The sequence below is a fragment of the Propithecus coquereli genome, unplaced genomic scaffold (assembly GCF_000956105.1).
Source record: "Propithecus coquereli isolate 6110/MARCELLA unplaced genomic scaffold, Pcoq_1.0 Scaffold409, whole genome shotgun sequence".
NCBI classification, from domain to species: domain Eukaryota; kingdom Metazoa; phylum Chordata; class Mammalia; order Primates; family Indriidae; genus Propithecus; species Propithecus coquereli.
The window spans coordinates 705,762-733,115 of NW_012149830.1; the positions used below are offsets into that span (position 1 = coordinate 705,762).

A 27,354-nucleotide genomic window follows, 5' to 3' on the forward strand; every position below is an offset into this window, starting at 1 on the left:
GACAACTAAAAATATATAGAAAAAATTAGCCAGGCATGATGGCGCATGCCTGTAATCCCAGCTACTCGGGAGGCTGAGGCAGGAGGATCGCTTGAGCCCAGGAGTTTGAGGTTGCTGTGAGCTAGGCTGACGCCACAGCACCCTACTCAGGGCAGTAGAGTAAGACTCTGTCTCAAAAAAAATAAATAAATAAATAAACAATAACTTCTTACATTCCTCCTCCCCAGTCCCTGGTAACCTCTATTCTACTTTCTGTCTCTATGAATTTGCCTATTCTACGTACTTCATGTAAGTGGAATACAATATTTGTCTTTCTTTTTTTTTTAGAGACAGGGTCTCACTCTGTTGCCCGGGCTGGAGTGCAGTGGCATCATCATAGCTCACTGCCGCCTTGAACTCCTGGGCTCAAGCAATTCTCCCACCTCAGCCTCCTGAGTAGCTGGGACTACAGATGCATATCACTGTGCCCAGCTCCCACTCCTTTTCATGGCTGAATAATATGCCACTGTATGTACATGCTACAATTGATCTACTATTCATCCACTGATGGACATTTGGATTATTTCCACATTTGGGTATTGTGAATAATGCTGCTATGAACACTGATGTGCAAATATTTACTCAAGTTCCACTTTCAATTCTTTTGGACAGAAACTCAGAAGTGGGATTGCTGGATCATATAATTTCACGTTTAAACTTTTGAGGAACTGCCATACCATTTTCCACAGTGGCTGCACCATTTTACATTCCCACTAGCAATGCACAGGGGTTCTAATTTCTCCACATCCTCTTCAACACTGTTTTCATCTGAGTTTTTTTTTTTTGATAATAGCTCTCCTAATAGGTGTGAAGTGGTATCTTACTGTGGTTTTGGCGTGCATTTCCCTGACGATTAATGATGTTGGGCATCTTTTCATGTGCTTATTGGCTATTTGTTTATCTCCTTTGGAGAAATGTTAATTCAAGTCCTTTGCTTACTTTTTAACTGGATTTTTTTGTTGTTGAGTTACAGGAGTTCTTTATATAATATATTCTGGATATTAATCTCTTATCAGATACATAATTTTCAAATATTATCAATATTTCATATTCTACAGGTTGTCTTTTTATTCCCTTGATAGTGTCCTTTTATGCATAAAAGTTAAAAATTTTTTTTTTTGAGACAGGGTCTTGCTCTGTCATCCTGGCTAGAATGCAGTGGCATCTTCATAGCTCACAGTAACCTCAAACTCCTGGGCTCCAGGGATCCTCCTGCCTCAGCCTCCTGAGTAGCTGGGACTACACACACACGACACCACACCTGGCTAAGTTTTCTATTTTTAGTAGAGACGGGGTCTCGCTCTTGCTCAGGCTGGTCTCAAACTCCTGAGCTCAAGCAATCCTCCCTCCTCAGCCTCCCAAAGTGCTAGGACTACAGGTGTTAGCCATTGCACCTGGCCACAAAAGTTTTTAATTTTGAACTATAGTTTATCTATTTTTTTCTTTTGTTGTTTGTGCTTCTGGTGTCATATCCAAGAAATAACTGCTAAATCCAACGTTATGAAGATTTCCCCCTATGTTTTCTTTTTTCTTTTTTTTTTTTGAGACAGGGTCTTGCTCTGTCATCCTGGCTAGAATGCAGTGGCATCTTCATAGCTCACAGTAACCTCAAACTCCTGGGCTCCAGGGATCCTCCTGCCTCAGCCTCCTGAGTAGCTGGGACTACACACACACGACACCACACCTGGCTAAGTTTTCTATTTTTAGTAGAGACGGGGTCTCGCTCTTGCTCAGGCTGGTTTCGAACTCCTGAGCTCAAACAATCCGCCTGCCTCGGCCTCCCAGAGAGCTAGGATTACAGGCGTGAGCCACCGCGCCCGGCCCCCTATGTTTTCTTTTAAGAGTTCTACGGTTTTGCTCTTAATTTTAGGCCTTTGATCCATTTTCAGTTAATTTTTATATATATTATAAATTTAAGGTCCAACTTCAGCCTTTTCCATGTAGATTGACAGAAAGAACCAAGTTCCTTCTTCCTTCGATCTTGCCTTCTCTCTCTCAAGCCCTAGAGAAGTGAAGCTTCTCACAGAGTCAGCTGGCAAAGGAGAAAGTCCCAGCTCCAGCCCCAAAGTAGTATAGGGAAGAGACTGGAAATAATAGTTTAATAACTGGCACACATCCATATATACACATTTTTTTCCCTGAACCATTCGAAAATAAGTGCAGCCATCATGGAAGTTCGCCACGAAATATTAACAGGCCTCTGCTAAAAATAAGGACATTCTCCTATATTGCCACAATATCATTATCACTGAGAAATTATATATATAAATTAGGGCAACTTCTTTAGCAGGGTATATACTATAAACCTATGGTAAATGTCCCAAATGGCTATCACTATGCAATATTGTATTGGAGGTCTAGCTAATGCTATGAAAATTAAAAAGTAAAATAAGTGGTACAAATATTGGAAAGGAGGATCACTATTTGCAGATACAGGTACTTAAGCTCAAAAGTCCAAGTGGATTGGTACCACAACGAAATAATGTGAAAGTACAGTTAAGTGGCCAGTTATAAGATGATAAAAAAATTCCTACCTTTTATTTACACCATCAATTAGAGAATGTAATGGAGGGGGAAGGCTTGTTCACAACAACAACAAAAACCTTACAACAAATGAGGATAAATCTAACAGGAAATGTGTAAGACCTATATAAAGAAAACTATAAAACTTTACTTCAGGACATAAAAGCAGCCGTAAAGAAATGGGAAGACATACCCTTTACTTGGATTAGGAAATTTAATCTTGTAAAGATGTCAGGTCTCCCTAAATGAATCTATAAATCCAACACAATCCCAATCAAAAACTCAAGAACATTTTTCATGGAACTTGACAAGCCAATTCTAAAGTTCACATGGGGGAAATGTATACAAAAAAGCGAAGATATTATTGAGAAAGAACAATGACTGTGTATCTGTGCGCAGGAATTTGGCCTAACCGAGATCAAAACCGCCTTTGGACTAGAGATCTCCCTGCTTTTGAGTGCCCTCCCCCCTACTTCAGGCAAATCTCAGTGAGGAAACCATTCCTTGAGGTTGAAGTAGGGCTGACCTCAATTTCACAATAAGGCTGGTATGTGATATAGACCTGGCCAATCAGAGGAGCCCCACATCTTTGGTTGAAGGGATGTACATGTAGTCCAAATTAGGTTGATCTGAGACCAACTCAGAAGTTTTCTGCTAAAACTCTCCAGAAAGATGGCCTCTTTTCCTGGGGTTACTAAGCTATCAGGGTGTGCCCAGGGCTTTGAATGTGTATAGTGCCCACAAGATGGAAAGAATCTGTCTGACAGATGAAGAAATACAATCTGATGACATTCTCTGAGCCCCTGGATACAATCCAGCCTGAAAACAGATCTGCCTTTGAACATCCTAGTTTCACAGCAATACATTTCATAATTTGAGCTGGGTTTCTGTTATTGAAATTGAAAGAGTTCTAAAATTATACTGTAATGTCATGGTAATTAAAATTCTTTGGTTTTGGTACAGATAAAGAGCTTAGAAACAAATTTATGGATAAGTAGGAATTTAATTTTTAATAAGTGTGGCATTTGGAAGCACTGGGAAAAGGATTGGCCATCCACTATATGCAGTAGAAAAAATTGTCTGTCTGGGAAAAAAGTGAGCATACTCCCTCACATCATACACAAAATTAATTGCAGATATGTATGTATATCATAACATGTTATACACCTTAAATATATATAATTTTTTTTTTTTTTTTTGAGATAAGAGTCTCGCTCTATGCCCTGGCTAGAGTGCAGTGGCACAATCATAGCTCACTGCAACCTCAAACTCCTGGGCTCAAGTGATCCTCCTGCCTTAGTCTTCCGAGTAACAGACTACAGGCTTGGGAACCAACACCCGGATAATTTTTCTATTTTTAGTGGAGACATGGTCTGGCTCTTGCTCAGGCTGGTCTCAAACTCCTGAGCTCAAGTGATCCTCCTGCCTTGGACTCTGAAAGTGCTAGGATTACAGGCGTGAGCCACTGCGCCTGGCCAAATATATATAATTTTTATTTGTCAATTATACCTCAATAAAGCTGGAAAAAATTGCAGATGGATTAGAGAGACAAAACAGCAAACTACATGGCTGTATAAAAGTTAAAACAAACTGGGCCCAATGGCACATTATTCAGGAGGCTGAGGCAAGGAGGATGGCTTGAGCCCAGAAGTTCAAGGCCAGCCTGGGAAAACAGCGATACTCAAATCTCTTATGAAAAGAAAGAAAAATTTTTAATTAGAAAAATTTTAAGTTAAAACATATACACACAATTTATATACAATGAAAGACATTGTAAATAAGGTAAAAAAGGCAAAAAAGATAAACAACAGGCTGGGAGAAAATTAGTAACACATATAGCAAAGAATTATATAGCTGAACTATGAAGATCTTCTATAAATTAATAAGAAAAAGACAGACAACCCACTAGAAAAATGGGCAAGGAACACAAATAAGCAATTCATAGAAGAAATGCAAATGGGCTGTAATGTCAGAAAAAGAGCATTACTTTACTAGTGATCAGAAAAATGCAAATTAAAATGACTTTTTTTTGTACTTAAGGTTGACAAAATTAATGACTATTGCTTTCTAATGTTGGTGAGGATATGGGAAAGTGATTTTCATATACTGTTCATGGTAAATTGGTAAAGCCTTTTTGGAAGGCAATTTGGCAGTATCTATTCAATTTAAAATGCTCATAACCATCGATGCAGCAGTTCCTGGTCTAAGAATCTTAATTTCTCAAATGTATATTCAAAAACATATATAAAGATTGTTCATTGCAGCATTGTTTGTAACAGTAAAGAAACCCCCAAACAATTGGAAATAACTTCCCATCAATAGGGAAAAGAATAACTAAATTGTGGCATAATTATACTAGCAATATCAAGTCGTTGTTAAGAAGATGAAGGAGTGATGTTGGAAAAATCTTACAAAATACACATAATATAATCTAGTAGAGAATAAGGAAAAAGATACATGCATATTTATATACAAATGTATGACAATAAATAAAAAGGATTAAAAAGGTCTAAAACTATGGTTGCTTGTGTGAGAGAAAGTGAGAAGGGGAAAGAGGAAACTTTCATGTTTTACTACATTAAATATTGTTTCAATCTTTTACAAGGAGAATGTTTTTGTATCTTACATTTATAAAAAAGAAAAATAACAAGCAAAAAAAGTACAAGCCTAATTGTACCAAGTACCTGAATTGGCAAGGCTCAAAACTGAACTCATCATTTCAATCAACTAATATCTGAGAGTCTACTAAGTGCCAGGCACTGTGCTAGTTCCTGGCACAAAAATAAAGACGTCAACCTTGAGTCCGACAGGTGTGTGTGTGTGTGGATCTATATACATACACACACACATATATGCATATAGCTCTCATTTATATGTCATATTGAGCACTAATATGACCCAGTCGCTGAACTAAGAACTTTATATACATCACCAAACTGTCATTCAATGTTTATTAAACACTTATTTTTTTGAACTGCACTGTTTTTGTCTACAGAAGGACAAACAAATACAGACATGGTCCCTGCTCTCATGAAGTTTACAATCTAGTGGTGAAGACAGATACTAATTAGATGATTATGCAAATATATAAAGGAAAATTACACAGGTGTTGTAAATGTATAAAAAGTGAAGATGACCCAGCTGAGGCTCAGGGAAAGCTTCAGTTAATCCTGAGGGATGAACAGAACTTAATTAGATCCCAGGGCATGCTGCAGTGGATAGGAACGAGGGAACAGCATTTCAGGCATTTTTCATCAAAAAGAGATATTACTTCAGAGCAAATGATATAAGAGAACATTCTCCAGATCAAAATATCCCTGGTCAAAGCTTCCATTCACTTACTGAAGAAGCAAAGAGGACTGAAGAAAGATATCACTCAAGGTCTCCGCCGTAGAAATTGTGAGCTGAATGGATGTCGGGAGTAAAGACCACTTCTCAAGTAGATATGATTTCCACTCATCCACAGGCAGATCCATGCTACTTTAGATCTATAAAAATGAACAAGAAAAAAGGAATTCAGATTTCTACAAATGCACAATTTTAGAAAATCAAGATTTCATTCAAGCAAACATGAAGCAACAAAATCAATTCTTGTAGTTTTTTTCTGTAGTTTATATGCTGAGGAAGGATCTGTATTCTCTCACACCCAGTCACTTTCATTGAGAAATATTTATTGAAAGCCTACTTTGTTCCAGGCACCATGCTAGGTAATGGTTATATAAACATGAATCAAATTAGAAAGTCACCATCGCTGTCCTCTTAGACCTCCCTCTACTCCAGTTGCTCAAATCCGAAACCCGAGACATGCCAGACTTTTCTTTTTCACTCATCCCAGCAACTATCACATTAACAAATATTTCTATTCTTACACAGTTCAATGTTCTCTTTCAATCTGAAGGTCATTCCTTCAGTTCAAGCCCTCACCATCTCTCGTCTGCCATTTTTCTTTTTTTTTTTAAGAGACAGGGTCTGCTGTGTCTCTCAGGCTGGAGTGTAGTGGCCTGATCATAGCTCACTGTAACTTCAAACTCTGGGCTCAAGAGATACCCCTGCCTCAGCTTCCCAAGTAGCTAGGACTACAGGCATGCACCACCACACTTGGATAATTAAAAAAAAATTTTTTTTTGTAGAGATGGGGTGTTGCTTTGTTGTTCAGGCTGGTCTGAACTCCTGGGCTCAAGTGATCCTCCCACCTCCAGCTCCTAAAATGCTGGGATTACAGGTGTGAGCCACTGCACCCTGCCTGGCATTCTTTCCAGAGTGTCTTAACTAGTCTTCATGCCCTCAGCCCCACTCCCTCCTTTCTTTCTTTCTTTTTTTTTTGAAACAGGGTCTCACTCTGTTGCATGGGATAGAGTACAGTGGCGTATCATAGCTCACTGCAACATGAAACTCCTGGGCTCAAGCGATGCTCCTGTCTCAGCCACCCTAGTAGCTGGGACTACAGGTGCGCACACCCCCACCCCGAGCTAATTTTTTATATTTTTTGTAGAGACAGGGTCTCTCTATGTTGCTCCAGCCGGTCTTGAACTCCTGGCCTCAGGTGATCCTCCTGCCACCCACTCCCAAAGTGCTGGGGGGATGACAGTCACCGCACCCAGCCTCACTACCCCCTCTTCTTTCAATCCATCTGACATTTCGACAGATGTCAGTCCTCTGCCTTAAATTCATCAATATTTCTGCTAGCATATAGGGAAGCCCAGTACAAATCCGTCCTTATTTGACTCTTGGCTTACTTTCTAATTCTCAAGTCCCACTTCTTCCTCTGTATCCTAATGTATTGATTTACTCACTGCTATCCTCAGCTTGCCAGGTTATTTCACTTCTTCAGTGTTTTGGTATAGGCTATTCATGTCTCCAAGAACATTCCTACCCTCATTTGGAGTCCACCTGACAAATTTCCATACATTCTTCGACTTGATTCAAATGGCACCTCCTCCAAGAAGCCTTCCCTGATTTTCCATTTGTGATTCCAGCAGACTTGGGCCCTGTACCACGTCTACCTTGAATTAGGGCTACTTACAGCAGAAATCCCCTCGACAGACTGTGCTCTCCTCTGAGGGCGGGGACCGGGTCTTATTTGCCTTTAGAGGCCCCCACGGTACCAAGCTCACGGCTTGGCACCAGCGGGACTTCAGCACTGGGTTGCTGACGGAACCAAGTCGCTGCTTTGACTACTTTTAGCAGCAGACTTAGCAGGAAACTCTCTAACTCTCGCCTGGGTTACCAATCCGTCTATTCGCCAAAGACCGAGCTGGATATACTCCCAGAGTCCGCTCGGAAGGCTCCCGGAACTGGGCCGCTGGAGCCCTTAGCCGCATCCGCTTCTGCCTTGGCGCGCTCCTCGGCTAGGCGCCAGCCCCCGACTCAGCCATCCCGTGACTAGGCCTTGAACCCCGCCTCGTGCAGGTCACGTGGGCCGCTCGCCGCGCCTCGGCCAATGCGGCGGCTGCTCAGCTCCTAGGCGCGCCCCTGTACCGCGCGCACGTAAGGGGCGTGGGTGGCGCGTGCAATTGCTCGGCCAATAATTGTGCAGCGCGCGGGACCCCGGTAGTGAAGGTTGGGCTGCCAAGGTGCCAGAGCGCGGGAGTTGGTGCGGCGGAACCATGGTCAGCCAACTGAGCGAGGGGGCCATTGCGGTGAGGAGATACCTGAGAGCCGGGCCGGCGGGCCAGGGTGGCTGTGAGCCCGGAGCTATGCGGAGCGGAGAAGGGGGAGGGGAGCCGGGGCGATGGGGAGAGAACATAAGAGGAAGAGATGGAGGGAGGCGGTGGGGAAACCGGAGTTCTCTCTAGTTTCACCTTCTCAAAAGATTCTTATTTTAAACATGCTCACGTTATTCCTGCTTAAGACAAAACAAAATAAACGCTTTCGCTCCCCACCCTGTCTCCCACCTGCAGCCACTCTTTGTGTCTTTTCCCTTCCCCCACGCACAGCCAAACTTCTCTAGAGTTGTCCGTTTTCAGCTATTTCATTTTCTCACCTCCCATTAACTCTTTAACCTGCTCCAGTCAATCATCCCACCGATCGCTATAGAAAGAACTCTGTTCGAAGTTACCAGTGGCCTGCAAGTCGCTAAATCCAACAGACACTTTGCAGTTTTAGGCTTACCTGAGTTCTCAGCAGCGTTTGAGCCTGGTGAGCATTGCTTCATTCTGGGTACACCCTCTTCTTTTGGTTTCAGTGGCTCAGTCTCATTGGTCTTTCCCCGTCTTCTTTGCAGAGCTCTCTTTGTAAATTTTTGTTGGCTTGAGGCTCAGCTGTAGGGTCTCTTCTCTCCCAAGGCAATTTCATTATCATCTATGTCAGTTGCTCATAAATTTATTTGTTCCGAGCCACCTTTTCTCTAAAGGACAAACTTCGATAATCTGCCTGCCTACTGGATGATGTCTCAAAGGCATCTTAAATTCGACATATCCCAAAGCAAATCCGTTATCTTCCCAAGTCTTGGCTTCTTGATGTTCTCCATCTCGATGAATGGCACTGTTATCTGTTAAGTTGTGCTAGCCAAAAATTGAGAAATCATTCTTCCTACATTCTCCGTGACTCTGGGTGTCCAGTCCATCACCAAGCGAAGTATGTTTTACATCCACATGAATCTCTTAAATTCATTTACTTCTCTCCATTCACACTGGCACCATCATTCCTTGCCTGGACAACGCACATCTCACATTTACTCAGCATATACTCCTCCCACTACTCCCATCATAGCATATTCCCACTTGTTCTCTCCTCCTATTCAGCTTTTTTTTTTTAATTTAAATTTCTGGTATCTTCCATATTCTTGCCTTCCACAGGGCCTTTTGAATATTCTTTTCCCTCTGCTGCCTGAGTGGTTCTTCACTTCCCCCCCTCACTGGCTAAGATAATCTTCGAATCTCAGCTCTTTTGTTACTTCCTAAGACTTCCCTTACTAGGCTAAGCCCCTTTATTTTGATACCCTAATTCCTGTTCATTCACTTACTAGATGTTTCTTTGGGCAAGATACTAAACTCTGCTTTCTTCTGTAAAATGAGGGTAATGATACTTAGTATGTATTATATAAGGTTAGTGGGAGGATTAGGTGAGTTATTACACTTAAAGTGCTTAGCCCACTGCTTGATACATAGTAAATGCTCAGTATATGTTATCTATTGTTAATAATTACAGGCATAATTTTACATTTATTTGTTGTTGATTTGATTAATATCAGTTACTTTTTGTCTCCCCCACTAGATCCTAAATTCCATGAGGCCCTCAATCTTGTGTGGGTTTTTTTCTTTGCTCAGCATAGAATCACCACTACCTGGAGCAGTGTTGGCAAATAAACGTTTGCTAGTTGCATGAATGAATGAGGCAGTGGAAAGAAAGGAAAAGGTGGATGGGGAAGAAAGGCAACTTGGCACCAGACAAAACAGGAAGGGGCTGAAGAAGAGCCATTGTTGGAGCCAAGTGAATATTTAAATAAATTAGAAATGTATAAATGCTGAAACCTGGGAAGTGATTGCAAATTGTAGTCCTCATAGCTGCTGCCTTGCACCTTGAAACCAAATTAGGAATGGTTCTTCACTTTAAAAAAGAATGATCATGGGCTGGGCGCTGTAGCTCACGCCTGTAATCCTAGCACTCTGCCCGGCTGTGCTGGGAGGATCACTTGAGGCCAGGTGTTTGAAACCAGCCTTGGCAATAGCTAGGCCCCGACTCTACAAAAAAATAAAAAAGTTAGTTGGACGTGGTGGCAAGTGCATGAAGTCCCAGCTACTAGGAAGGCCAAGGCAGGAGTTTGAGGTTTCAGTGAGCTATGATAAGCCACTGCATTTAGCCTGGGTGACAGAGCGAGACCCTGTCTCCAAAAAAACCCAAACAAACAAACAAACAAAAAAGATCTTGGAGTTATTTAAATAATTTTATAAGTCAGTTTTCCCTATTTCCAAAATTTTAGACTCCTATTTCCAGTGTAAGTGAAGTATTACTTGGGTTTTGTTCATAAACGAAAAAGGAAATTTTCATTTTCATGTTTGTGGTAATGGAGTGAGTGTAGAGAAGTATCATTTTATTAATAGTTCAAAGGACAGAGACCCCAAAGGATAAGCAAATACTACACAAATAGTGGAGGTGTTTTGCACAAGATCTAACATCGTAAAATAAGATTATGCATGGAACGATTGTGGTAAATTGAATAAATAGCATTTGTATCCTAAGTAGTTGGATTATAGAAAGAAAGGGGAAGGGAAGGGAAAGGAACTAATACTTTTGACCATTTCCAATGTGACTGATAACTTTATAATAGTATTTAAGTAACCCTATAATGAAGATTTTTATCATTACCCCCACTTCACAGGTTAAGAAATTAAAGTGCAGAGAGGTTAAATAATTTGTCCCTGAGGTGAAGATTTGAATGCATGTGTGTGCCCTTGACTAGTATATTCTGTCGCCTTGTATTTTTATTAGTAATGTTAATTTGGAAAATTTAAGGCAACTTTATCTTGATTGTGTATGTCATGCTATATATCCAAGAAAATATTAATCTTACAATTAATATTTATGATGAAACATTTTAAATTAAAAAGATTAGTAGAGTGATACATGCATGTGGTTTTAAAATCAAATAGAACAGAAAGGTGTTTAATGTAATTAGTGACCTTCTGGCCTACCTTGCCTAGTTCTGTTCCCAAGAAAGAACTGTTTTTTTTTTTTTAAATCACCTTCATTGATGTTCCTTTTACACATAACAAAATACACCTTTTTTAGGAGTACAATTTGATGAATTTTTACAAATGTATGCACCCCTGTAATCACATCACTGCAGTCAAGATATAGAACATTTGCATCAACCCACATAATTTTCCTCCTGATCCCCCTCCTCCGCCCCCGTACTTAGTGTACTTAGCCTAGGCAACCACTGTTCTGGTTTCTATCACTGTAGGTTAGCTTTGACTGTTCTAAAACTTCATATAAATGGAGTCAAATAATATATACCCTTTTGTGTGTGGCTTCTTTTAATTCAGCAAAATGGTATTTGAGATTTATCCATGTTTCAGTAGTTTGCACCTTTTTGTTGCTGAGTAGTATTCTTTTGTATGATTATAACACAATTCATTTATTGGACGTTCAGGTTATTTTCATTTCTTGGCTATTAGTGGAAATGCTGTGAACATTTATGTATAAATCTTTTTATGGAAATAATGTTTTCATTCTTCTGGGATAAATATCTAGGAGAGCAGTTGCTGGATCATATGGTATCTGAATGTTTAACTTTCTAAGATATTGGCAAACTGTTTTCCAGAGTGATTATGAGAGTTCTAGTTGCTCCATATCCTTGCCAATACTTAGTATCATCAGTCTTTATGGTCTTTTTCTTTCTTTTTTTTTTTTTTTAGAGACAGGGCTGCCCAGGTTGGAGTGTGCAGTGATGGTGCAATCATAGCTCACTGTAACCTCGGCCTCCTGGGCTCAAGCAATCCTCCTGCCTCAGTCTCCTGAGTAGCTAGGACTACAGGCGTGCATGCCCAGCTAATTTTTAAAAATTTTTTGTAGAGATGGAGTCTCACTATTGCTCAGGCTGGTCTCCAATTCCTGGGCTCAAGTGATTCTCCCACGTAGTGAGCCACCACACCCAGCCTTCATCAGTCTTTTTCATTTTGACTATTTTAGTGATTGTGTAAGGTATCTCACTGTGGTTTTAATTTATATTTTCCTGGTGACTCATGATCTTAGGCATCTTTTCATGTACTTATTGGCCATTTGTATATCTTCTTCTGTGAAGTGTCTGTTCAGACCTTTTGTCCATTTAAAAACTTGAGTTATGTTCTTACTAATGAGATATAAGAATTCCTTATTCTGGATATGTGGTTTTTTTGGCTTTGTTTTGTTTTTTTGAGACAGTCTCACTCTGTCGTCTGGGCTAGAGTGCAGTGGCATTATCATAGCTTACAATAACCTCAAACCTGGGTTCAAGCCATCCTTGTGCCTTGACCTCTTGAGTAGCTGGGTCTACTGGTGCACACCACCATGCCCGGCTAATTTTTCTAGTTTTATTTTTTTTTTTGTAGAGTGTTACTCTTGCTCTGGCTGGTCTCAAACTCCTGGCCTCAAGCAATCCTGCCGCCTCAGCCTTCCTGGATATGTCTTTTTTAAAATACAAACATTACATATATTTTGTCCAATCTGTGGCTTGCCTTTTCATTTATTTATTCATTTATTTCATTTATTTATTTATTTATTTTTTGGGACAGGGTCTCACTCTTGTCCAGGCTGGATTGCAGTAGTGTGATCATAGCTCACTGTAGCCTCAAACTCCTGGGTTCAGTTGATCCTCTTGCCTCAGTAGCTTGGCCTACAGGCATATGCCACTGTACTGCCACACCCAGCTATTTTTCTATTTTTTTTTTTTTTTTGTAGACACGGAGTCTCGCTATGTTGCCCAGGCTGGTCTGGAACTCCTGGCCTCAAGTGATCTTCCCAGCCCATCTCCCAAAGTTCTAGGATTACAGATGCGAGCCACCACACCCAGTCTACAGATTCAATTTCTTTAATAGATATAGGGCTATATAGATTTTTTTGCTTTTTGTGTCTATTTTGATAATTTGTGTTTTTTGAGGGATTTATCCATTTTATCTAAGTTGTTTCATAAAGTCCCTAATGTTCCCTTATTATCTTTTTAATATATGTAGCATTTATTTATCCAATTCCCTGTTAATCGACACTGTAGGAAAATTAGTGTGCTCTTATGAATAGTGAGTACATATATAATACCAGTGTTTAGATGTAGTAAATATATTCTTGTTGGTAAGTATGTATGGTTTTATGATTTTTCCAGAGTGATAAACTAGACTTTTCAAATGACAGGCTCTTAATAGGCCCTTTTGACAATGTTATCTGTAGTTTATTCCAAATACCAAACTGTAAAAACATGTAAAATTTTAATCACAATTTGAGAGCATGTCTCACAAGAATTTGTTTTTACTCTTTTAGGCCATAATGCAACAAGGAGATACATCCATAAAACCCATCCTCCAAGTCATTGTAAGTACCTACATATGTTTTATGTCAAATATTTTTTAGACTCATATGTAATTATAAATTATATTTGATAAAGGACAGACTGATTTGTTCACTTTAGAAAATTTTCCCCATCATTACCAAAAATAGCCAGTCCACACTATAACCCCAAGAGAGGAGCCAGGCCTTTTTTTATTTTTAAATATTATGTTAGCTTAGGTTTTACCTTTTGGAGATTCAGATTTAAGGCTTTGCCTCTGTGTTCTTTTCCACAGTTGATAGATGACTCCAGTGCCATGTGTCATTACAACTGCTTCCTTACTTGCCTTCTTAGTCTTGGGTTTGTCTCGCTCAGATCTGCCTTATGGATGTCCTCCAGAGAGATGTATCTAAAATGAAGTTGTCTGTTTAAAATTCTTCAATTAATACATCATTCATTTAAGGGGTCCTCAAACTAGTGGGAATTCCAAAAATCAATAGGAGCAGAATTCTAGATCACACCTGCAGGTTTTGTGTCAGTAGATCTGATGGTTTTCCCTGCTGCTCCTATACTGGCTGCCCGTCAGCTTAAGGCTCTATGTCTGGATTTCACTTCTTTAGAAAAGCTGCCTCTAATTTCCTTCAAGTTGGGATAAATGCCTTGACTCTGTCCCCATATCATTATGTGCCCATGTCACTTATGTCTCTCCCTCCATCTACACCCCAATTGTAAGCCCCTAGAGGGCAAGGATTCTTTCATTTTGTATTTTTAGCATATTTCCTACACTATACTTTGCATGCATTAGGTGCAGTGTTGCATGTTTTTTTTGTTGTTGTTAATTGATTTTCAGCCAAAGTTGAGTTAGGGGCGAGAGAACACAAAAGTATTGGCAGCTTATTTCCTTTTCCTCTACATGTTGGTGGAGAGGTTGGTGGGAGAATCGTCAACTCCAGTTTTCTTTTACTTGGATTTAGGTGTCAAGAGAATGGGCAAGGCCGGGCGCGGTGGCTCACGCCTGTAATCCTAGCACTCTGGGAGGCCGAGGCGGGCGGATTGTTTGAGCTCAGGAGTTCGAGACCAGCCTGAGCAAGAGTGAGACCCCGTCTTTACTAAAAAAAATAGAAAGAAATTATCTGGACAACTAAAAATACATAGAAAAAATTAGCCGGGCATGGTGGCGCATGCCTGTAGTCCCAGCTACTCGGGAGGCTGAGGCAGGAGGATCGCTTGAGCCCAGGAGTTTGAGGTTGCTGTGAGCTAGGCTACGCCATGGCACTCACTCTAGCAGGGCAACAGAGTGAGACTCTGTCTCAAAAAAAAAAAAAAAAAAAAAAATGGGCTAGCAGTTCAGTTTGTGTTGAACTCATGGCAAACCCACTCTCCTGCCACTTAGGTTTACTTATTCTTGGGGCTGGGTGGATAACCTGGCTAATGAATCAAGTTTTTTATCCTAGAACATTCGTCCCATTACCACAGGGAATAGTCCACCCCGCTATCGACTACTTATGAGTGATGGATTGAACACTTTATCCTGTGAGTATGGGGTATAAATCTAAGAATTTGTGAGTACTTAAATAATAAAAGCACACCCAACACTTTCATTGCAGTAATTTGGGGCATTCCTGAAGTGCACATTTGCTTGGTTATGTGTTTCATTTGGACAGAATTGCAGCTGTCAGAGAGCATTCTAACGATAGACTGATACAGTGGAAAGCTGCCACCTGCCTTAATTAATTTTTTTGAACGAGTGCTCTATATTTTCTTTGATTAATTTCCCCGAGGATGATATTGACCCATTGAATATGATGGGTTAGCTGTCCTATACTTGCCTTCTTTGGGGTTTTATTTCTGTGTTGGAAGCTTTAAAAGGGAGAAAGAAGAGAATTTAAGAATATGTTCTTGCTTTCTCTAGTTACAATGTGAAGGACCTAGAAAAGATTTTTTAACTTTGTCATGAAACACGAATGATGGAAAAAATGATTTGGGGCACTTGAACAAATATGTACATTTAAGAGTAGCAGCAGATGTTTAACATGCAGCAAATTATACGGTTTTTCACCATGAAGATTCTGACTAGTTTAATTTCAGGAACATATTTAAGGCATTATTTTTCTTTGTTAGCACAGGTGTGATTAGCTTTCAGATTCTTAAGACTCAAATGTTTTGGAGGCTAAAGTAATCTCTGTGCTTTTCAGCTTTCATGTTGGCAACACAGTTGAACCCTCTTGTTGAGCAAGAACAATTGTCCAGCAACTGTATTTGCCAGATTAACCGATTTATTGTTAACACTCTGAAAGATGGAAGGTATGTGGTTTGTTTTCCTGTTTTATCATGATGTAGAATGGGAACTAATTTTTGAACAGAGAAGTGCATTGGATGCCCAAATTCAATTAGGGATTTAAAAAAACACAATGAGAATTACAGCTATCCAGTTCGGAACTCAGGTGGCTAAAACATGGCACCAAAGGAAGAGAAATACGGAAACTAATTGGAAATTTCAGACCAGAAAATTAAAGCAGAATGCAGAACTCTTCTTATTTCTTATTTCTTTAGCAGCACTATTTTTAGGATTCCCTCCTAAAGTATCTTTTCATTAAAAGAGGTTACTTATTACAGCAAAAAATGTATAGTTAATTATGTATGTTGCCCTGCCCTTTTTTTTTTTTTTTAACAATCTTGAATCGTTTTCATAGTAAACACTGTATTTAGCCAATGTAGAATATATTCAGCACCTACAAGATGCTAAATGCTAGAGATACCATAGTGAACAGACTGTTATTCCCACTGCTAAAAAATGACTTATTTTGTTAGGGAGAGCTTTTTTTTTTTTTTTTTTTTTTTTTAGAGATAGGGTCTCACTCTGTTGCCCAGGCTAGAGTGCTGTGGTAGCCCTATAACTCACTGCAATCTTGAACTCCTGGGCTCAAGTGATACTCCCACCTAAGCTTCCTGAGTAGCTAGGACTACACGCAGGCGCTACCATGCCCAGCTAATTTATTTATTTTTTTTGTAGTGATGAGGTCTCACCATGTTGCTCAGGCTGGTCTTGAATTCCTGGGCTCAAGCGATTTTCTTGCCTTGGCCTCCCAAAGCACTGGGATTATAGGCATGAGCCATCACACCTGGCCTCTGAAGTTTTTATTTTCAATTACGAAACACAACCAAAACACAAGAAGCAAATATGGCAAGTGTTCCCATATTAATAAGGCTATATCAATGTATGTTACATCATTATCTGTACATTTCCAAACAGCTTTTTCCGTTTATATTTTTTGGTATATTTTTATCCTTTTTTTAACTTTTAGCCTTTTTGAAATTAACTGTAGATGTCTTTTATAAACACTATATAGTTAGAAAATTCAATTTGAGATTTAATTGGTCATTTTATGCTGCTTAATTTATTATTCTTTTTTCTTAATTTTGTGGTTTTACTGTATTCTTGCTTTCTTTTTTCTCTTTTCCTGTCTTTCATTGTACTGTTTTTTTCTCCTACTGATTTGGAAGTTACACATTCTATTTCTGTCTTCCTGGTGATTCTCTCTTTTTTTTTTGGTAGAGACAGTTTTGCTCTGTCATCTAGGCTGTAGTGCAGTGACATGATCATAGCTCACTGAAACCTTGAACTCCTGGGCTCAAGCGATCCTCCTGCCTCAGCCTCCCAGATAGGACAATAGAGCATGCTACCATACCCAGCCATTTTTTTTTTTTTCTTTTTTAGACAGAGTCTTTCTCTGTTGCCTCAGCTAGAGTGCAGTAATGTCATCATAGCTCACTGTAACCTCTAACTCCTGGGCTCAAGCGATCCTCTTGCCTCAGCCTCCCGAGTAGCTAGGACTACAGGTATACCACCATGCCGGCTAATTTTTCTATTTTTAATAGAGACAAAGTCTCACTCTTGCTTAGGCTGGTCTCAAACTCCTGGGCTCAAGCAGTCTTCCCATCTTGATCTCCCGGAGTGCTAGGATTACAGGCATGAGCCACAGCACCTGGCTATCCATCTAATTTTTTAAAAATTATTTTTTTAGAATAGGGTCTTGCTACATTGCCCAGGCTGGTCTCAAACTCCTAGGCTCAAGCAAGCCTCCTGCCTCAGCTTCCCAAAGTGCTGGGATTATAGGTGTGCGCCACCATCCCTGGCCTATAATTCTTAAAAAAGAAACTCCATACTTGAGTTAGCAAATATCTAAAATAGATCAATATTTTTAAATCCTTGTAAATAAAACAAAGATCTCAAAATGATCTCGTATTTCACCTTTGTTTTTATTTGCTCCAATTAGTTTATTCAGTTGTATGGTAAGTGGTTTGTTTACCCATAGTTTGTTAGCTCACTTTTGCCTCTTTAATCATACTTCTTCCTTCTTGGTTCAATTTCATTTTCCTAAAATACATCTTTTAACAGCTCTTACAGGGAGAGTCCGGAATGGCAAAAATTTCTATAATCTGAAAATGTGTATATTTGACTCTCAATTAAATATGTTGAACTGGGCTGGCTTGGTGGCTCACACCTATAATTCTAGCACTTTGGGAGGCTGAGGCAGGAGGATCCCTGAGGCCAGGAGTTTGAGACCAGCCTGGACAACATAGCAAGACTTCATCTCTGTGAAAAATAAAAATTAGCCAGACGTGGTGGTGCATGGTTGTAGTTCCAGCTACTTTGGAGGCTCAGGCGGAAGCATCTCTAGAGCTTAGAAGGTTGAGGCTAGTGAGCTGTAATTGTACCGCCTGCAGTCCAAGCTGGGTGACAGAGTGAGACCTTGTCTTTAAAAAAAAAAGAAACAAATTAGTTTAAAACTTTTATTGCACAATATTATATACATAAACTACAAAACTCACATAAAGAGAAAAATAACTATAATCCTACTAGGTTAACATTTTGTTGTACCAATTTCCTTCCAGATTTTTTCTGTGAATATAAATATTTATAAATACATGTTTTCTTTAAGAAGAACTGCTTCATAATAAATAAGGTTTTATAATATCCCTTTTTAGCTTTATAGTGATCATTTTTACATGTCACTACATATATGTGTCTGTCATATATTACTTAGTATGCCATTGTGTGGATTTACCCTAATTTATTTTATTTTTTAATGTAATTTAATTAATATTTAAATTGTATGTAGTATTTAACTATTTTAACATTGTTGCCAGTGTTTCTTTGACTATATCTGTACTCTATTTTTACATGTACATTCAATTTTTTTAGAGAATATTATTTTAATTAAAATGATACATAGTATAATCATTTCAAATAATACCAAAAAAATTAGAAGGAATAAAATTGTCCAAAATTCATACCCAGAAATAACCAATATTATTTATTGACCATGATTCCAGATATCTCTCCATGCATATTTATAAATGATCAGTGGATAGGAATAATTTTGATAGTACATGATAATATAAGTACTGTTTTTGCTTGCTTTCTTCCTGAATAATTCAGTCCAAAAACCACTAGGTGAGGCCAAGCAAAGTAGGTGTCCACCAGGGGAAAAGGTAGTGGTGGTGATGGCCTGGAACCCATCTTAGGTGTCAGAGCCCACGTGAGGTGAGGAGGGTGTCTGTGCAGGGAATGGCAGCAGGTGAGCATGAGGTGTTAGAACCCAAGCGAGGAGAGGAGGGTGTTTGCAGTGGAGTGAAGGTGCCTGAGCATTGTGGGGAGGGAGTCCATGCATGCAGTAGTCAGGGTGCTGACAGGAGATTGGATACATATGGGGGGAAATGATCTAATAAATAAATACAGTTGATCCCTTTATTTTTCTTGTTTTTCTTCTTCTTGTACTTAAAATTGAATACAGTTGACCGTTGAACCACATGGGGGTTAAGTGCGCTGACCCCCTGTGCATTTGAAAATCCAAGTATAACTTTTGTTTTTTGAGACTGAATCTTGCTCTGTTGCCGCGGGTATAGTGCAGGGGTGGTGTCATTGTAGCTCACTGCAACCTCAAACCCCTGGGCTCAAGCGATCCTCTCACCTCGGCCTCCCGTGTAGACTGTGCCTGGCCTGAAGTTGGTGGTTTAAAACAGCAGAAATTTTTTATCTTTAGAGGCCAGAAGTTGAAACTAGTTTTACTGGGCTGAAATCATGGTGTCAGCAGGGTTGTGCCCCTGTCTGGAAGCTCTATAGGAAAATTGCTTCTTACAGCCTCTCTTAGCTGCTGCCATTCCTTGGTTTATGGCTGCATTGTACTTATCTCTGCCTCCATGGTCACGTTGCCTTCTCTGTGTCTGTCAAATCTGCCTCAGCTTCTCTCTTATAAGGATATATGTGATTGCATTTATGGCCCATGTAGGATAATCTCCCCATTTCGGTCCCAGTTTAATCACTTATGCAGAGCATCTTTTTGCCATATAAGGTAACATTCACAAGTTACAGGGATTAGGATATGGATATCTTTTTTGCAGGGGTGTCGTTATTCAGCCTACCACAGGTGCTGAAACAGATTGGTGAAAGTTTGATGAGAAGTTATTTATAGGGCTAAAAAGAACCTCCCCAACAACATAATTATTAATTGTAAAAGTAAAAGGGGTAGTTTTACCGTGGAGAAACCTGGCACGTGCACCTTGCTCCAGTATTGGGTAATGGAAATTGTGTATCATCTGATAGACTACAATGAGAAGAACATTAGTGTCACTTCTGTTGTATTTTTGCTAAAGATGTGTAATCCGTATCCGGTCATGAGGAAGCCTCAGGAAAACTGGAGGACATTCTGCAAGATAACTGGCCTTTGATCTTCAAAATCTCCAAATGTGAAAGTGAAGGAAAGACTGAGAAACTTCTAGGTTGACCGAGTCTAAAGAGATGATAATATAACAAGTGATTCTGGACTGGGTCCTTTGCTGTTAAGGGCATCTTTGAAACAACTGATGAAACTTGAGTGGGTTCTGTGGATTAGATGGAAGTATTGTGTCAATGTTAATTTCCTAATTTTGATGATTGCGTTGTGATTGCAGGAAAATGTCTTGAAATTATAAAGTATTATGTTGGCAAATTACTCTCCAGTGGTTCAGGAAGCAAAAGTTCTTTGTACTATTTTTGCAACTTTTCTATAAACTTTCCTAAATTTTTTTAATTAAACAAATATTTAAAATATTCATATTATATTTAATTGTAAAACCCTTAAGTGACTTAACACAAACTAAAAGAATAACTGGATTTAATCAGATAATTTTTTTTCACCATAAGAGCAGTTTCTGTAAGTTTCCGCTAAGATTTAAAAAAGGTAGAAAAGTCTAAACAATACTAAGGGGTTTAAGTAATTAGGTGTTTTTGTTTTTGTTTTTGTTTTGAGACAGTCTCACTCTGTTGCCTGGGCTAGAGTGCAATGACATCGTCATAGCTCACCGCAGCCTTGAACTCCTGGGCTCAAGTGACCATCCTGCCTCAGGCTCCCAAGTAAATGGGGCTAGAGGTGTGCACCACCACACCTGGCTTACTTTTTTTAGAAATGGGGTCTTGCTGTGTTGCCCAGGCTGGGCTCAAGTGATCCTCCCACCTCAGCCTCCCAAAGTGCTAGAATCACAGGTGTGAGCTACCCTGCCTGGCCTAGTGTTACTTTTGTTCTATTTTTTTCCTTAGCTTTTCAAGCTCCCTTTCCTTTCAGTCTCTTGTTTTAGCTCATCTTCTGGCTGTTATTTTATTGAATTCGTAGTCTTATTTGCAAATCATTTTAGGGAAGTATGATTCCCTTTCTTGGCTTGTGCTTTCTTCTAGACAGGGATGTTTAATTGTCTTTCCTTCCCCTGTTCCTTTCATCCTTATATACTGTTAGGTATTGCATTGTTGCTATGCCATTTCTTTTTATTTTGTTCGCGCTCAACGTGGTCAGTTCTGTCCAGAGATTCTGTTTGCTCTGACATAGTCTAGGCTAGGTACGTCTTGCCAACCGTCTTGCCAACCTTCTCACATGGGACCTGTTATCTTCCACTCCATGCTATCTTTGAGTGCTTAAGTGGTGCTTTCTATCCACTTTTCTGTCCTCCAGGGCACAGTTGTGGGAGAAGGTGGAGAGAGCTTTACTAGGGTAGAATAGAGTCCCTGCTGGGAAATTCTTCAAAGCCGATCCTCTCCAGTCAAGGATACAGTTCCACTCCCATGGGCTTTGCCTTATTTCACCCCCTCAGCATGGCGGCATGTTTTATATTCCTTCCTACCTCTGCTGAGGGTCCGTATATATGTCTGAGTATTTATTCCTTAACCTTTTCGGTGGTCATTTAGGTTTATTCTAAACAAGGCTTTAGCAATCATCCTTGTACATTCATCTTTATGTGTTCATGGTTTTATTTCTCAAGGGTATATTACCAGAATTAGTATTGGGTCAAGGGACATTCGTTTGTAGAAAGGGTACCAAATATATACTTGTATAAGAGTGTCTATCTCTGAATGGGCAAATCCATAGAAACAGGAATTACGTTAGTGGTTCCCAGGAGTGGGAGAATGTGAAGTGACTGCCATCGGGCACAGGGTTTCTTTTTGGGATGATAAAAATGTTCTGAAGTTAGGCAGTGGTGATGCTTGCACAACTCTATGAATATACAAAATCCTGGAATTGTATACTTTGAAAGGGTGAATTCTGTGGCGTGTGAATTATATTTCAATAAAGATGTTATTTTTTAAAAACCAAACCTGTTCCTGTTAACCCTGTGAACACACTGAGTATTATTAATTTTTAAACATAATTACCAGTCATTATTATTTTAATTTAAATTTCCCTATTAGTGAGGTCAAGTGTTTTCTCATCTATTTATTGGCTATTTATAGTTCCCTGAATAGCTTTTTATTATATACTTTGTCCATTTTTTTCTTTCTTCTTTTTCTTTTATTTTGTGGGAGCTCTTTATAAACTGGGGTATTGATTAACTCTTTGTCTTCTGTTTCACATTTTATCCGACTATCATAGTCTGTTTATGATGTCTCGTGTAATGAAATTAAAGAATTTATTAACAATTTAGACAAATTTGTCCATTTTTTCCTTTATGTCTTCTGGATTTTTTATCTTGCTTAGGAAGCTTACTGATCAGGTTATAAAAATGTGTTTTAATTCTTTAGAAACTTCTGTGAATTCTTTAAATAGACTTTAGTTCATCTGAGGTTTAGTTTTACATAGGATTTGAGGAAGGAATCTAGCTTAATTTTTTTTCAGATGGGTAGCACATATCACGGAGAGCCTGTAGGCCCCAGTAAGAAGTTTAGATTTTATTCTAAGCATGAAGAAAAGCCATCCGTGCAGGGGTGGGGAACCTGTGGCCTTCTGATTTCAAGATTGTTCTTTTTTAAACACCAAAGGAAGCAAGAAAAGCTTCATCTTTCTCTGCTGCACCCCTTGTAATAAAAATATTTGTTCTGTAAAATTTGGATTCAGTCAAAAGGCCACACTCAAGGATCCAGAAGGCCACATGTGGCCCCAAGGCTGCAGGTTCCCCACCCCTGATGCGGGAGTAGTGACATGATCTGATTTAAGTTTTTATAAGTTTCCAAAAGATTGTTCTGAGAGCTATGTAGAGAACTCATGGTTGGTAGCAAAAGTAGATGCAGAGACTGGTATCTGTTCTGAGTTTGTCGTTTTTCCATTGATCTGCTTGTCTGTTCCTGTGTCAGTCCCACATTCGCGTTTTGTGGGAGAGGGGTTTGGTGACAGCTTTATTGACATATAATCCACATACCATACAATTCATCCACTTAAAATATGATACGGTTTTTATTATACTCACAGAATCGTGCAACCATTATCACAATTCATTTTAGAACATTTTATCATCCCTCCCAAAAACCCCTGTACTCTTTAGCTATCGTCCCCAAATCCCCCATCTTTTCCCTATCCTTCCCCATTTTCCTTCTCCATTTTCCTTCCCCGTCTTCCCCATGAGCAAGTACTAATCTACTTTCTGTCTTTTGGTGCACCTATTCTAGACATTTCATATGAATGGAATCATACACTATGTGGCCCTTTGTGACTGCCCTCTTTCACTTAGCATAATGCTTTCAAGGTTCATCTAAATTGTAGCATGTATCACTACTTCATTCCTTTTTGTGGCTGAGTAATAATCTGTTGTATGGATATATACATTTTGTATCCATTCATCAGTTGATGGACATTTGGGTTTGCATGTTTTTGCTATTAGGAATAATGCTATTTGTGTACAAGTTTTTGGGTGGACATATGTTTCCATTTCTTTCGTATCTGTCCTGGAGTGGAATTGCTGGGTCAAATGATAACTTCGTGATTAACTTTGTGGGAAACTACTAGATTATTTTCCAAAGAAGCTACATAAATTTACCTTTCCGCCATCAGTGTGTGAGTGTGGAGTTTTTCCACATCCTCTCCAACACTTGTAATTATGTGTACAGAGTTTCACTTTAAGTATTATCTGGGGCCCAGTGGCTCATGCCTATAATTCCAGAACTTTCGGAGGCCAAGACGGGAGGATCACTTGAGGCCAGGAGTTCAAGACCAGCCTGCGCAGCATAGTAAGACCCCATCTCTACAAAAAAATAAACAAATTAATTAGTCGGGTGTGGTGGTGCATGTCTATAGTCCCAGCTACTCGGGAGGCTGATGGGGGAGGATCCCTTGAGCCCAGGAGTTTGAGACTACAGTGAGCTATGATCATGCCACTGCATTTCAGCCTGGATGACACAGTGAGACCCTGTCTCCTCCAAAAAAAAAAAAAAATCTGTAGAATATTTAGTAATGTATAGGCAGTGTGTCACCCTTTACTTTTTTCCTCCCAATATTTTCTTGGCAGTTCCCATGTTTATTCTTCCATATAAATTTTAGAGTTATATTACCAAGTTCCAAAAACAAGCAAAAGTTGTTGAAATGCAAATAATAGTATTAAATTTATATAATATTTGATATTAAGTCTTTTCATCCAAGAAAACAGTATGTGTCCATTTAAAGTCTCTTGGATTTTCTACATACACCATTGTATTATATCCTTATTCTAGATACACAGTTGTATTATATCCTTATTCTAATAATTTTGTCCTTTATTTTGGCTTTTGGGTTTTTTTTTTACTCTTACTGCTGCGTTCAAAACATTATTGGACAGTAGTGTCAGCACGTATCTTGTTTATAGTTAAGTATCTTTGTATGTAAAAATCCAAAATACAGCAATCATACCATTTAAAGAATAAAACATGAAATTGGTTTTATTATGGCTTAAATATTGCTTCAAACCATCCACTTTTTTACTCTGATTTTAATGGAAATGCTTTTAGTTTCAATGCCCAACATAGTGTTTATCATGTAAACACATGCACTTTTTCATGTTCAGAAAGTTTTTTAGGTCCTTCTATTACTCCAGATTTTATCAGGAATGGCTCTTAAATTTTTTCAAAAGCTTTTACACTGCATCTTGGTATAATCACATTATTTTTAATCCTTTAACATAATGAATTATTTTAATAGATTATCTAATATTGAACTATTCTTTCCTTCCTACAGTGAATACTGTCTTAAAAAAATAATCCTCTTAACTTGCTCTCTTTCTTTTTTTTTTAAATCTGGTTTTTTGGGTAATTTTAAACATCTACAAAAGTAGACAGAATATACAATAGTATGATGAGTCTCCATACAGTCCATCATTCAGCTCCAAATTATCACCCAGTGTTCAGTCCTGCTTTATCTATATCCATTCCACGTTTACGCTCCTCTATAATTTTGAAGTAGATGTCAGACATTATTATTTCATCTGTAAATATTTTAGTATATATTTTTAAAAGACAGGGACCTTTTTTTTTTTTTTTGGAGACAGAGTATCACTCTGTTGTGGCTGTTAGAGCGCCATGGTGTCAGCCCAGCTCACAGCAACCTCAAACTCCTGGGCTCAAACGATCCTCCTGCCTCAGCCTCCTGAGTAAAGCTGGGCCTACAGGCTTGTGCCACCATGCCTGGCTAATTTTTCTATATTTAGTTGTCCGGCTAATTTCTTTCTATTTTTAGTAGAGATGGGGTTTCTCTCTTGCTGAGGCTGGTCTCGAACTCCTGACCTCAAGCGATCCTCCTGCCTTGGCCTCCCAGGGTGCTAGGATTGCAGGTGTGAGCCACCATGCCCTGCCAAAAGATAGGGACTTTAAAAAAAAAAACCCACAGTACCATTTTACACCTAAAATAACAAGTATCCTGTCAGTGTTCAATTTCCAGCTCTTCGTGTGTGTGTGTGTGTGTGTGTGTGTGTGTGTGTGTGTGTGTATGTATACACTCTATCCAAATAAGAATCCAAAGTAAAGTTTACATTACAGTAGATTGATAGTCCCTTCAGTCTCTTTGAATCTGCAGATTCTGCCTCCATATCTTTTTTCTCCCTTACTGTTTATTTTTTGAAGAAACTAGGTCATTTGTCCTTTACCTCATGTAGTTTCCCACTGTCTGGATTTTGCTGATTGCATCCCTGTAAAGTCATTTAACATGTCCTTGTCATCTGTATTCTCTGTAAGTTGATATTGGTGTATTCTTTTAATATGCTGCTGGATTCATCTTGCTACTATTTTGTTTAGGATGTATGTATATTACAGGATGAAATTAGTTTTTGATTTTTTTTTTTTTTAGTGTTTTTGTCTTAGATTTTAGTATTAGGGTAATGCTAGATGATAAATAAGCCTTCCATTTTTATATGTTCTAGAGTGATTTGGATAATTTTGGAAAGTAGTTAAATATCTTCCACTAAATATGTATCAGATAGTTTTTATAGGGAATCTGTATCTAATTTTCAGGAACAAATCATTTCAAGCTTATTTTACTGAAGTAGCATAACCCTGATATGAAAACCTGATAAAGGTAGCAGAAACTGACTAATTGTGTAAAAATCCAAAATACAGCAATCAGACCATTTAAAGAATAAAACATGATGAAATTGGGTTTATTATTGCTTAAATATTGCTTCAAACCATCCACTTTTTTCAGCTACACTGCCAGTAACCTAATTCAGGCCATGGTCATTTCTTCTCTTCTGTTGGTCTCCCTCCCTCCAATTGTGTTCCCCTGCAGATTCCTTCTTTGTATTGCAGTTCTGTTTAAAATGCAGTCATGATCATGATAGCCTCATCAAGCATGTATTAAGCAACAACTGTGGGCCATTTGCTACATTAAGCACTGGAGGATACCTGCCTTTATTGAAAGTACAGTCTAGTAGGAGAGATAGATAATACTAATCACTAATGAATACATAATTAAAAACTGAAAGAAGTGTTCTGAGGGAAGGAAATCATGGCTATAGGAAAGAGCAAAACAAAGAAACCTGATCTAAACTAGAGATTAAGGAAATACCACTTTTGAAATAGTGATATTTGTGATGAGAGCTAAAAAATGTGTTTTAGATAAGGCAAAATGAGAAAGAGTAGCACAGTCTCCGAACAGCATGTACAAAGGCCTGTGGCAGGAGGGAACTTAGAATATGCCAGGAACTGAGAGAAAACAGTATGGCCAGAGAACGCAGGAATGATACGGGATGAGCTGGAGAGAGGTTTAGCAGGGCCCACACCATGCAGAGCCTGGCAAGCCTCATAAAGTGTTTTTATTTTTGGCCTAAGGTCATTGGGAAGTTATCAAAATGGTTTTGTTTTTGTTTTTGAGACAGGGTCTCAGTCTTTTGCCTGGGCTAGAGTGCAGTGGTGTCACCATAGCTCACTGCAACCTCAAACTCTTCGGCTCAGCTGGGTGTGGTGGCTCACGCCTATAATCCTAGCACTCTGGGCGGCCGAGGTGGGAGGATCGCTCGAGGTCAGGAGTTCGAGACCAGCCTGAGCAAGAAGAGCCAGACCCCGTCTCTTCTAAAAATAGAAAGAAATTATCTGGACAACTAAAAATACATAGAAAAAATTAGCCGGGCAT

General features: G+C 39.1%; 2 protein-coding genes across 2 annotated transcripts in view; one reads left to right on the forward strand and one right to left on the reverse strand.

Moving 5' to 3' along the window:
- Positions 1–6,038, reverse strand: part of SMYD4 (SET and MYND domain containing 4) — a 38,200-nt gene extending 32,162 nt beyond the window's left edge. Inside the window, exon 1 of the mRNA XM_012653018.1 lies at positions 5,905–6,038. Within this exon, the coding sequence (XP_012508472.1) occupies positions 5,905–6,038 (134 nt within the window). The remainder of the gene's footprint in view (positions 1–5,904) is intronic.
- Positions 6,039–8,053: 2,015 nt separating this feature from the next.
- RPA1 (replication protein A1, 70kDa) overlaps positions 8,054–27,354 on the forward strand; it is a 57,308-nt gene continuing 38,007 nt past the window's right edge. Inside the window, exons 1-4 of the mRNA XM_012653019.1 lie at positions 8,054–8,201; positions 13,516–13,566; positions 14,977–15,055; positions 15,718–15,826. Of these exons, the coding sequence (XP_012508473.1) occupies positions 8,169–8,201; positions 13,516–13,566; positions 14,977–15,055; positions 15,718–15,826 (272 nt within the window). The 5' untranslated portion in view covers positions 8,054–8,168. The remainder of the gene's footprint in view (positions 8,202–13,515; positions 13,567–14,976; positions 15,056–15,717; positions 15,827–27,354) is intronic.